At 43.6% G+C, this 12,564-nt stretch overlaps 1 protein-coding gene across 5 annotated transcripts in view; it reads left to right on the top strand.

The window, feature by feature from the left end:
• ulk4 (unc-51 like kinase 4) overlaps positions 1-12,564 on the top strand; it is a 495,283-nt gene that overhangs the window by 262,621 nt on the left and 220,098 nt on the right. For all 5 annotated transcript variants that reach the window (XM_072560398.1, XM_072560394.1, XM_072560397.1 and 2 more), the window contains 3 exons: positions 9,617-9,668; positions 9,794-9,938; positions 11,157-11,249. In XM_072560398.1, the coding sequence (XP_072416499.1) occupies positions 9,617-9,668; positions 9,794-9,938; positions 11,157-11,249 (290 nt within the window). The remainder of the gene's footprint in view (positions 1-9,616; positions 9,669-9,793; positions 9,939-11,156; positions 11,250-12,564) is intronic.

Here is a 12,564-nt window from a genome sequence, read left to right as displayed (position 1 = left end):
AAGCCCTTCTTCAGGAATGAGGAAGGTCTGCCAAGCAGGCTAAGATAAAAGGTAGGGAGGAGGGACTTGGGGGAGGGGCTTTGGGAATGCGACAGGTGGAAGGAGGTTAAGGTGAGGGTGATAGGCCAGAGAGGGTGTGGGGGCGGAGAGGTCGGGAAGAAGATTGCAGGTCAAGAAGGTGGTGCTAAGTCCAAGGGTTGGGACTGAGATAAGGTGGGGAGAGGGGAAATGAGGAAGCTGGAGAAATCTGCATTCATCCCTTGTGGTTGGAGGGTTCCTAGGCGGAAGATGAGGCGCTCTTCCTCCAGGCGTCATGTTGCCATGGTCTGGCGATGGAGGAGGCCAAGGACCTGCATGTCCTTGGCGGAGTGGGAGGGGGAGTTAAAGTGTTCAGCCACGGGGTGGTTGGGTTGGTTGGTGTGGGTGTCCCTGAGGTGTTCTCTGAAATGTTCCGCAAGTAGGCCACTTGTCTCCCTAATGTAGAGGAGGCCACATCGGGTGCAGCGGATGCAGTAAATGATGTGTGTGGAGGTGCAGATGAATTTGTGACTGATGTGGAAGGATCCTTGGGGCCTTGGAGGGAAGTGAGGGGGGAGGTGTGGGCGCAAGTTTTGCATTTCTTGCGGTTGCAGGGGAAAGTGCCAGGAGTGGAGGTTGGGTTGGTGGGGGGATGTGGACCTGACGAGGGAGTCACGGAGGGAGTGGTCTTTCCGGAATGTTGGTAGGTGAGGGGAGTGAGATATATCCTTGGTGGTGGGGTCTGTTTGGAGGTGGCGGAAATGATGGAGGATGATACAATGTATCTGGAGGTTGGTGGGGTGGTAGGTGAGGACCAGTGGGGTTCTGTCCTGGTGGCATATGGAGGGGAGGGGTTCAAGGGCGGAGGAGCGGAAAGTGGAGGAGCTGCGGTGGAGAACATTGTCAACCATGTCTGAGGGGAAATTGCGGTCTTTGAAGAAGGAGGCCATCTGGGTTGTTCGGTACTGGAATTGGTCCTCCAGGGAGCAGATGCGGTGGAGGCGAAGGGATTGAGAATATGGGATGGTGTTTTTACAGGGGGCAGGGTGGGAGGAGGTGTAATCTAGGTAGCTGTGGGAGTCGGTCGGTCTATAGTGAATGTCCCTGTTGAGTCGGTCGCCCGAGATGGAAATGGAGAGGTCTGGGAAGGGGAGGGAGGAGTCTGAGACGGTCCAGGTAAGTTTGAGGTCGGGGTGGAAAGTGTTAGTAAAGTGGATGAACTGTTGAACCTCCTCGTGGGAGCACGAGGTAGCGGCAAAACAGTCATCGATGTAAGAGAGGAAAAGGTGGGGAGTGGTGCCAGTGTAGCTGCGGAAGATGGACTGTTCCACATATCCGATTCATCTCTGCATACCTCGACACAGTCCTGTCCCCCTTAGTCCAAGAACTCCCCACCTATGTTCGGGACACCACCCACGCCCTCCACCTCCTCCATGATTTTCCACCCCGACCTCAAATTTACCTGGACCATCTCAGACTCCTCCCTCCCCTTCCTAGACCTCGCCATTTCTATCTCGGGCGACCGATTCAGCACTAACATTCACTATAAACCAACCGACTCCCACAGCTACCTAGATTACACCTCCTCCCACCCTGCCCCTTGTATAAACGCCATCCCATATTCCCAATTCCTTCGCCTCCACCGCATCTGCTCCCTGGAGGACCAATTCCAATACCGAACAACCCAGATGGCCTCCTTCTTCAAAGACCGCAACTTCCCCTCAGACGTGGTTGACGATGCTCTCCACCGCAGCTCCTCCACTTCCTGCTCCTCCGCCCTTGAACCCCGCCCCTCCAAGCGCCACCAGGACAGAACCCCACTGGTCCTCACCTACCACCCCACCAACCTCCAGATACATTGTATCATCCTTCATCATTTCCACCACCTCCAAACAGACCCCCACCACCAAGGATATATTTCCCTCCCCTTCCCTATCAGTGTTCCGGAAAGACCACTCCCTCCGCGACACCCTCATCAGGTCCACGCCCCCCACCAACCCAACCTCCACTCCTGGCACCTTCCCCTGCAACCGCAAGCAATGCAAAACTTGCGCCCACACCTCCCCCCTCACTTCCCTCCAAGGCCCCAAGGGATCCTTCCACATCCGTCACAAATTCACCTACACCTCCACAAACCATTTACTGCATCCGCTGCACCCGATGTGGCCTCCTCTACACTGGGAAGACAGGCCGTCTACTTGCAGAACGTTTCAGAGAACACCTCTGGGACACCCACACCAACCAACCCAACCACCCCGAGGCTGAGCACTTTAACTCCCCCTCCCACTCCGCCAAGGACATGCAGGTCCTTGGCCTCCTCCATCGCCAGACCATGGCAACATGACGCCTGGAGGAAGAGCGCCTCATCTTCTGCCTAGGAACCCTCCAACCACAAGGGATGAATGCAGATTTCTCCAGCTTCCTCATTTCCCCTCTCCCCACCTTAACTCAGTCCCAACCCTCGGTCTCAGCACCACCTTCTTGACCTGCAATCTTCTCCCCGACTTCTCGCCCTCTCTGGCCTATCACCCTCACCTTAACCTCCTTCCACCTATTGCATTCCCAATGCCCCTCTCCCAAGTCCCTCCTCCCTACCTTTTATCTTAGCCTGCTTGGCAGACCTTTCTCATTCCTGAAGAAGAGTTTTTGCCCGAAACGTCGATTCTCCTGCTCCTTGGATGCTGCCTGACCTGCTGTGCTTTTCCAGCAAAACATTTTTCAGCTCTGATCTCCAGCATCTGCAGTCCTCACTTTCTCCTGTGAGAAATATGGGCCAAGAGCTGGCAAATGGGACTAGGTTACATTGGGATATCTGGTCGGCATGGACAAGTTGGATCAGAAGGGTCTGCTTCCGTGCTGTACATCTCCATGACTCTTTGACTATCTACCTTTTTCCATTGGTACCCCACTGCTAATGGAAGTTATTCCAACCACTTTGTAACTTAGGTGTGAATTCCTGTTTCCACATGAATTCCCACCTCATATGGTAGCAGTTAGAATCGCTTCCATAAACACCATTACTTGGGAATGAGTGTCACTGATGTTCATTAGTAAATGCTGCCACCTCAACAGGGCCTGCAAAATGCTGGCTCATGTGAAATTGATGATTGCTGTGTGTGATATTGGATTGTTCCCAATAACCTTTAAAAAAAGCTGTTGCAACTTGCAGAAATATACCTTTTGTCGCAATAAGTGTACAAATCTCAAAGTAAAAAGATGACATTTGTTTTGCACTACCCTGGCTGTAGCAAGTTTGTTTTACTCTGTATGACTGCTTAATGGAGTGTATAAAGGTATTAGAGCATTGTATCATGAAGGAGGAAATTGTTATCAAGTTGCATAAATTATTTATATTGAAATTATTTGAGAAAGCAACCCACTTCCAAGACTTTTCTTATCATCAAATATGAAATATTCAAACATTAAAAGGTGAATTGATGCCAGTGCTTATTTATCATGTCATTTCTGTGATTGTTGACTTTTTTTCACCTTTTAAAGAAATGCATAAATCTACAAATGAGAGTATTGGGATGGGAATTCAAGCACAATTAAGAGGTTTTTATAACTCAGTTAGAATAATCTTAAAACAAGTTGATGAAACTTATTTGGTAAAAGATGGAAGAGTTTAATTGTGACATTCTTTGTGTCCTCTTTCATTGTGCTTTCCGGGGGACACTGATGGGGTGTGGTTCCATTTTTTCCCTCTTCTAAGTAAATGCTCATGTTCCCACTGGAGATAATTGCATGCCACCAGCCTATTCAATTTAGAAACGCATATGGGGCAAATAGGAAGAATTGGCTTTCATACATGCCCCAGTTTTTAGCCACTGTCTACATAGTGCAGCCCAGGGGGCATCATGGGTTGGTAACTAAAAGCAGGAACCATGGGTTGTTGTTCTCTTTTGGGCAAGGGGTGTTGCTGAAACAATCTATAAATCACAATGATATTACAAGCCAAGAATCTAACTTGGAAACCTTTTGAATTGTATGGTCTTGCTGCACAATTATTTTGCTCAATGTTTATTGAGGGAAGGTGGCAGAAACTGTGGGCAGAATTTCCCCCATACCTTGGAATGGCATGGGCAATGGTGAGAAAGTTGGGAAAATACAGCAAGAATGAAGAAAATCAGGTTCCCAGCATTGAAAAACACATTTATGATTTGCCTCCTAATTTTTACATGACATGTTCTGAATATCATTAATGAGAGGTGACTACTTTGTTTCCATACGTTTGCATCTGATTAATAGCTAAGCTTGCCTCATCTCTATACAGCTTCCAATTCTCCCCTTATTCGCTGAGAAACTGTATGCACCAATTCCTGACATGAAAGTCAAACGGGTTGCCTGGCGCCATAGCTCGATGCTTACTTCTCCGGGCCTTCTATAGCTGCAGCTTCACTATCATTTCCCTGCAAGCTCCATGAACACTGTCCTCTTCCACCTTTTCTCCACACAAATGGCATTGCCAAATTACTAGCTTCACCAATCATCATGTCCATTTCAGTACTTTAGGACTTCACTATGGAACTCAAGGATATTTATGCCTTGCATGCTTCTGCCAGGTTGCTTTCACACATAGACATGTACACATCTCAAGCATGTACACATAATCCCTCTTATGGCACTTAGCTTACTTTCTTAGCACTCACTTACTTTACCCTGGTTTCAAGGCTGCCAGATTCTATTGCTTGCATTACTATGTAGTATATAGGCTCGTCAGGCATAATTTACAGGATGCCCATTTCTGTCACTGCAATACCATTTAGTTCAAAGGAGAGGCAGGCATCTTTTTATGGTTCTGATCCATAAAACCCAAAGGGGTAGACACATGATCGATTAAGTTCAACCTCGAAAAATGTGAAGTGATTCATTTTGGAAGTCATAGAGTCATAGAGATATACAGCATGGAAACAGACCCTTCGGTCCAACCCGTCCGTGCTGATCAGATATCCTAACCCAATCTAGTCCCACCTGCTAGAACCCTGCCCATATTCCTCCAAACCCTTCCTATTCACATACCCATCCAAAATCCTTTTAAATGTTGCAATTGTACCAGCCTCCATCACTGTCTCTGGGAGCTCATTCCATACATGTACCACACTCTGAGTGAAAATATTGCCCATCAGGTCTTTTTTATATCTTTCCCTTCTCACCCTAACCCTAACCCTCTAGTTCTGGACTCCCCGACCCCAGGGAAAACCTTTGTCTATTTACCCGATCCATTCCCCTCATAATTTTGTAAACCTTTATAAGATCACCCCTCAGCCTCCGACTCTCCAGGGAAAACAGCCCCAGCCTCTCCCTATAACTCAAATCCTCCAACCCAGGCAACATCCTTGTAAATCTTTTCTGAACCCTTTCAAGTTTCACAACATCTTTATGATAGGAAGGAGAGCAGAATTGCACACAATATTCCAACAGTGGCATGACCAATGTCCTGTACAGCCGCAACATGACCTCCCAACTCCTGTACTCAATACTCTGACCGATAAAGGAAAGCATACCAAACGCCGCCTTCACTATCCTCTCTACCTGTAACTCCACTTTCAAGGAGCTATGAACCTGCACTCCAAGGTCTCTTTATTCAGCAACACTTCCTAGGACCTTACCATCAAGTGTATAAGTCCTGCTAAGATTTGCTTTCCCAAAATGCAGCACCTCTCATTTATCTGAATTAAACTCCATCTACCACTTCTTAGCCCATTGGCCCATCTGGTCAAGATCCTGTGTAATCGGAGGTAACCTTCTTTGCTGTCCATTACACCTCCAATTTTGGTGTCATCTGCAAACTATTGGCAGATTTGAATGCAGTCAAATTTGAATGCAGGTTACAGGGTTAAAGGCAGGATTCTTAGCAGTGTGGAAGAGCAACATCTTGGGTTCCATGTCCATAGATCCCTCAAAGTTGCCACCTAAGTTGATAGGGTTGTTCAGAAGATGTATGGTGTGTTGCTTTCATTAGCAGGGGGAATAGACTTTAAGAGCTGTGAGTTTATGCTGCAGTTCCATAAAGCCCTTGTTAGACCACATTTGGAATATTGTGTTCAGTTCTGGTCATCTCATTATGGGAAGGATGTAGAAGCTTTAGAGAGGATGCAGAGGAGATTTACCAGGATACTGCCTGGATTGTAGGGCATGTCTTATGAAGAAAAATTGAGGGAGCTCGGGCTTTTCTTGATGGAGTGAAGAAGGACGAGAGGTGACTTGACAGAGGTGTACAAGATGACGAGAGGCATAGATAGAGTGGATAGCCAGAGACTTTTTCCACTGGTGGAAATGGCAGTCATGAGGGGGCATAATTTTAAGGTGATCGGAGGAAGTTTTGGGGAGATGTCAAAGGCCGGTTCTTTACACAGAGAATGATGGATGTGTGGAATGCATTGCCAGCAGTGGTAGTAGAGTCAAATACATTAGGGACATTTAAGCCACTCTTGGAGAAACACATGGATGATAGAGAAATGAAGGGTAGGTGGGTTAGTTTGATCTTAGAGTAGGATAAAAGGTCGGCACAACAACAAGGGCCGGTACTGTTATATGTTCTAGCCATGGGAAACACCAGGTTACGGGGATAGAGTAGTGGGGGTGGGATGCAGTTCAGAGGGTCAGTGTGGAATTGATGGCCGAATGGCCTACTTCTACACTGTAGGGATTCTGTGATTTTATCTAACACCATTCACAAACTATCCTAATCTTTGCTGTGCCTAATCTCACATGGATCAAATCCTGTCTACACATCACCGTAGAATCCTTGAATCCCTACAATGTGGAAATAGGCCCTTTGGCCCAACAAGTTCACACTGATTGTCTGCAGAGTAAGTATTCTGCTACCCTATTACTCTTCATTTCCTCTGACTAATGCAGCTAGCCTACACGTCCCTAAACACTAGGAGCAATTTAGCATCACCAATTCACCTGACTTGCACATCTTTGGACTGTGGGAGGAAACTGGAGCACCCGGAGGAAGCAGACACAGGGAGAATGTACAGACTCCACACAGACAGTCGCCCAAGGCTGGAATTGCACCCAAGTCCCTGGCGCTGTGAGGCAGGGCTCACCACTGTACCACCATGCTGCCCCATTGCAGCATGTTTGAAATTCTCATTCTTATTGAAGCCTGTCAAAAGTCTTATCCCTCTTAGCCTCCTTAAAACTTACTGCTTGGACCATATGAATAGTGACTTTTTCCAAATGTTTCTTTCTTTGGCTAACTGTAAATGTTGACCTGTATGCACTCCTGTAAGCCAGCAGGGATGTTTTGAGGTGTTAAAGACTCTATAAAATGCAAGTTGTTAGTAGGAAATGTAGCAGTTTGCTGGGATTTTAATAAGTGGGAGTCTGGCAATTATACAAAAGTTATAAACTATATTGAATGTTTTGGGATTATGTTTCATTAATCAACTGTTACAGCATGGAGGTCGACATCCTCTGATAATTAATACCAAAACACCAAGAGAAGCTCGCCTCACCTTGTAATCCGATAGAGAAGTGTGACAAGTGCATAATCTTCCTCTCAATCTGTTATAAAGGAATGCTTAAATGAAGTGAAATACTTTCATTGACTCTACAATCACAAATAACAATTTATTTATCTAACTGCAACTGTGAACAGATTAACAAAACAACTAACAATCTGAGCAATTCCTCTCTAACTGCCTACTTCAGAATAAAACAAGATTCTAATAGGATGCTGTTCAAATAAATACAAGTTCCACTTATATAACAAAACAATAAAATTTAGTCTCTCAAAGTTCACTCTGAACATGTGTTCCAGAATGTTCTACTATCCCTCCAGTCTTCTGCTGTTAGGAATGTTTCCTTTGTAATTTCTTCTGTTCTGAATGCTTGTCTCCATTGAATTCTAGTGTAAGGAATATTACTGGAGAATGCTATGTACCTTTATGAATAGATGGTTTTTTTTTAGAGAGTGTGGAAAATTCATGTGTGAGCAAGATGTTTTTCTCAGGTGAGGGGTGTGCTCTCACTTCACATGGCAGTTGGCTTTCTCTAAATTTTCAAAATACCAGCATCTTTCTACCCTTCATGACCTATTAATTTCTTTACAATCAGATTGCTTCCAGATAGTTAAAACCATCAGGTTTAAATGTGATAGGTTTTCAGTATCTAAGGGTTTGGTTTAAATTAATTGGTTGATTCAAGCTTGTTGCCAAAACAACAAAAAAAAAGCCTAAGGTTTTCTATTCTCACAGCCAATTATTATATGTTTCCATTTTAGAACTGTCTGTGCATCTACAGCTGCTTGCAGGCACATTTTATTTTAGAATCTCCAAGCTTTGAAAATCACTCTATCTGTTAAAGGGACCACATACCCTGTTCTCCTATCATTTAAACAATAATTTAATCTCTAGCTTCCAGCCTCCCACTTCATGCTCAACTTTGTAACATCAACATACTTTGAGATATCTATCTTTTATACTACATTGAACAGTGTGTTTTAGACAATTAGAACCAAAGTAGTTGACAAGGCAATAGCAAGCATGTTGATCCTGCGTGGGAAACACCGTGCGTATGGATCCAGGTAGCTTCATTGGGTTTTTAAAAAGTATTTGAACTGTTCCCTTTTGTACCTAAGTGAACCAAATCCATCCAATTGCATAAATTTTTGATCCAGCTCAATTCTTCCTTCACCATATAATCAAACTCCATCCTCCCTTATTGGATTCTCTCAGTTCCCATACAGTGATTTGGTTAGACGAGCCTCTCTACCCTGCTGGTGTACTGTAATGAGAATAGATTGGGCCTCTTTGATAAATGGTGTCAACTTCAAAGTGTTGCTGTTGATCAAAGAGTTTTGTTAACACAGTATTTATCAGTCACTGGTATGTAGACTGATGGGATCAGACATAAAAAGGTAGCAAGGAATCAGATGGAAGTGAAATAAGGAGAAAGAGATGGGAAAGCAAAGAATCATGGTTACTGGTAGGAACTTCAGGAGGGAAAGGTTGAAGGTTATCCTTTTTGCTGTGTCAAGTTTATACTGAGTGGCCCACTGACAGTTTCAAAGGAAATACATATAAAATAGCATGATAAGAATCTGCAATCAAGTTGACTGCATAGCACTTTCGTCTGCTTGAAAGTACTTGTGCTCCAACTGACAAAATAGAGGGTAGCTTTAAATCATGTCATCCAAATGTAAAACTGACAGTCCATCAAAATTGATGGTAATAGAATTTGGGATGTACCTGGAACAGGTGTTTGAATTATAACACTCTGTTTTCTGCCTGGTCGACATGTTGGAATAACAATCCAGTTGAAAATGAGAGCGAACTTATCTGAGGAGATCTGGACTGTGCTCAAGTATGATGTGCTTTTCCCAGACAGTCACTTCTGACACTCATTGTGTAGGTTGTAAGAGTGACCACCGAGTGAGAGTGCTATGTTTTTGTGAAATTACATCACTGCAAGAGGCAGAACCTTCAAGGAGAAGAACAAATGATGGCAAAAAAAATGGCCAAAAAAGAGACATCAAAGAAATACAAATGTGTGTAATGTACTGCATTTTAGTAAGTATCGTTTTGAGTTAAAATTGTCTCAAACACCACATATTTTCCTTTAATCTTTGCTTATTTCTGGTTTTCAGATTGTTGACTGCATTCTCCCACCTTTGGTATCCTTGGTGCTTAGTCAGAATGGTAAGTATTTGCCAGTAAAGAAGAAGCACAATAGTGATAAAAATTTTCATCAATTCCGCCTTTCGTTTTTCATTTCTTTTGTGGAACTATGTTAACCCCTTCATGTTTATGGATTCTTTTTTAAGCGGAGTGGCGGATCTTCAGCCTGAGGTTACTATCAGAAACCTTATCTCTTGTGGCAAACCATGAGGCAATGTTAGGAGAGAAAGGGGAAAATCTTATGACAAACAGCAAATTGCTGACTCTTTTCCAGGAATCACTGCTCCCTCAGTAAGTCAATACATCATTTTGGAATTTATCTTGTCTAATCACGTGAAATGTCCATAGTTATTAAAAAGCCCTTACCTTCAAATGCTGTATTTTAGAATCATTGAAGATTCAAGCCATGAAGAGGAAGTTTCAAATTCCTATGTCTTTTGCTTTAAAAAACTGAAGAGAACAGCTTACAGGCAGTGATGTTTATTTCAAGTATTCCTTTTCTCAACAAGTAAAATTATAAACTCACTTCAACTGTCTTTTTAGTAAGATATATATTTTAGTAAGATTGTCAGTGTATATATACTGGCAATCTTTCTGTTATGTTGGTTTGCTGGCATTAATTATGGAGAAATTTGTTTCATCAGACAGGTTGGAGTGAAAACAGTAGAAGGTGCAGTTTTTAATTTGTTGGTGAACTGTGTAATTGCTCCATTACGAGTTGGGAAATGGCTGTGTAAGGAAATGTTGTGATCATAACGTGATCAGACCAATAGATCAGAATTAAGGTCCTCAAGCCAAATATGAATCGCAGCGGATTTGGCTACATTAGTGCCATTTTGGTCTCCAATTCAGAGCATTGAGGCCTGGGATTCTCCTGATTTGTGTAGTGGGAGTAGGCTCACTGCTCCCACCTCAAAAGAAATTTACCTGAATAGCAGGATCTTTGTTCCAGGGGAGCAGGTGTAGAATGTAGTCAGGTTGATCAATTATGAACCCTTCCTACTTCCATGGCCATTTCAAATAGAAGCAGAACAAATCATGGGAAGAAAATGTATCAACATATTTGGACCCTGCAAGCTCCCGGCATCCAGTGTTACAAGTGAACTCTAGCACGAATGAAAACAGCATGATCAGGAGGCCTATTTGTATCATCAGGCTGGCACGTTATCCTCCTAGACAATTTCTTTGTTCCTTTGGAGAAGTATTGGATTTATTTATGAAGAAAAAAACGGTTTCAGACCTCTTCCATGTCCCAGCCAGGATATAAGTCTGGTAGCATGATTGAGATTACTTTATCCTTCATAATATCGTAACAAACTTGTTTAAAGTAATATATTAGACCACAGACGTATTAGAGATGGGAACTCATTGTCTGTAATAAATACAGCCTACGAGGAGGGATTCTGTCCATCCAATTTTTTAAAAACAGCCATATTTCAGCAAAGAGGAAGGATAGGTGGATGAGTGTACTGATTTTCAAGATGCTTATGACCTTTTTAAAAATTTCAGGTATGATCAGATTTTGATGGAACCTGATCCAGTGCCACTATATGCCTTGAAGTTGCTTGTTACCCTGACGGATCATAGTCCAATTTTCATCAGGTATGCTCTAATTAAATGGGAGAATTCTTCAGGTTATGATATGTAACGCATCATAAACACGTCAGTGAATACTTTTTGCTTATTATTTCTCTAGAAGTACTGATCAAAGGAAATCTACATGAATGCATTAAGTTAAAAATCACACAACCCTAGGTTATGGTCCAACAGGTTTATTTGGAAGGACTAGCTTTCAAGGTGCTGCCTGTTCATCAGGTGGTTGTGGAACATGACCATACGACACAGGATTTATAGTAAAAGGGTTACAGTGTCATGGAGTTGTAATGATATATTAAACAACTTCAGTTAAAAATCGCACAACACCAGGTTATAGTTCTTAAACAAATTTAGATGGATAGAGAACTGGTCGGGTAACAGGAGACAGAGTAGTGGTGGAAGGGAGCTTCTCGAAATGGAGACCTGTGTGCAGTGTTGTCCTACAGGGATCCGTGCTTCAACCACTGTTGTTTGTGATATATATAAATGATTTGGAGGAAGGTGTGCGTTGCCTCATTAGCAAGTTTGCAGATGACACTAAGATTGGTGGAGTAGCAAATAGTGAAGGGGACTCTCAGGGAATACAGCAGAATATAGATAGATTGGAGAGTTAGGCAGAGAAATGGCAGGTGGAGTTCGATCCAGACAAATGCAAGGTGATTCATAATGGAAGATGCAATTCCAGAGCGAACTATACAGTAAATGGAAAAGCCTTGGGGAAAATTGATGTATACAGAATCTGGGTGTTCAGGTCCATTGTTACCTGAAGGTAGCAACACAGGTCAGTAGAGTGGTCAAGAAGGCATACGGCATGCTTTCCTTCATCGAACAGGGTATTGAGTACCAGAGCTGGCAGGTCATGTTACAATTAAGAGTTTGGTTCAGCCGCTTTTGGAAGACTGCATATAGTTCTGGTTGCCACATTACCAAAAGGATGTGGATGCTTTGGAGACGGTGCAGAGGAGGTACACCAGGATGTTGCCTGGTATGGAGGCTGCCAGCTATGAGGAGATGTTGAGTAGATTATGATTATTTACATTGGAAAGAACAAAGTTGAGGTGGGGACCTGATTAAGGCCTACAAACTCATGAGAGGTGCAGACAGGGTGGATGGCAAGAAACTTTTTCCCAGAATGAAGGACTCAATTACTAGGGGTCACAAGTTCAAGGTGAGAGGGAAAAATTCTTTATGCATAGGGTGATGGGTGCCTGGAATGCCTTGCCAGAGGAGGTGGTAGGGGTGGGAACGATAGCATAATTTAAGATGTATCTAGACAGATACGTGAATGGGCAGGGAGCAAAGGGATACAGATGCTTAGAAA

This window comes from Chiloscyllium punctatum, chromosome 41 (assembly GCF_047496795.1).
Source record: "Chiloscyllium punctatum isolate Juve2018m chromosome 41, sChiPun1.3, whole genome shotgun sequence".
NCBI classification, from domain to species: Eukaryota; Metazoa; Chordata; class Chondrichthyes; order Orectolobiformes; family Hemiscylliidae; genus Chiloscyllium; species Chiloscyllium punctatum.
The sequence above is the reverse complement of the archived record's forward strand: the minus strand, read 5'-3'. Positions and strand labels throughout refer to the sequence as shown.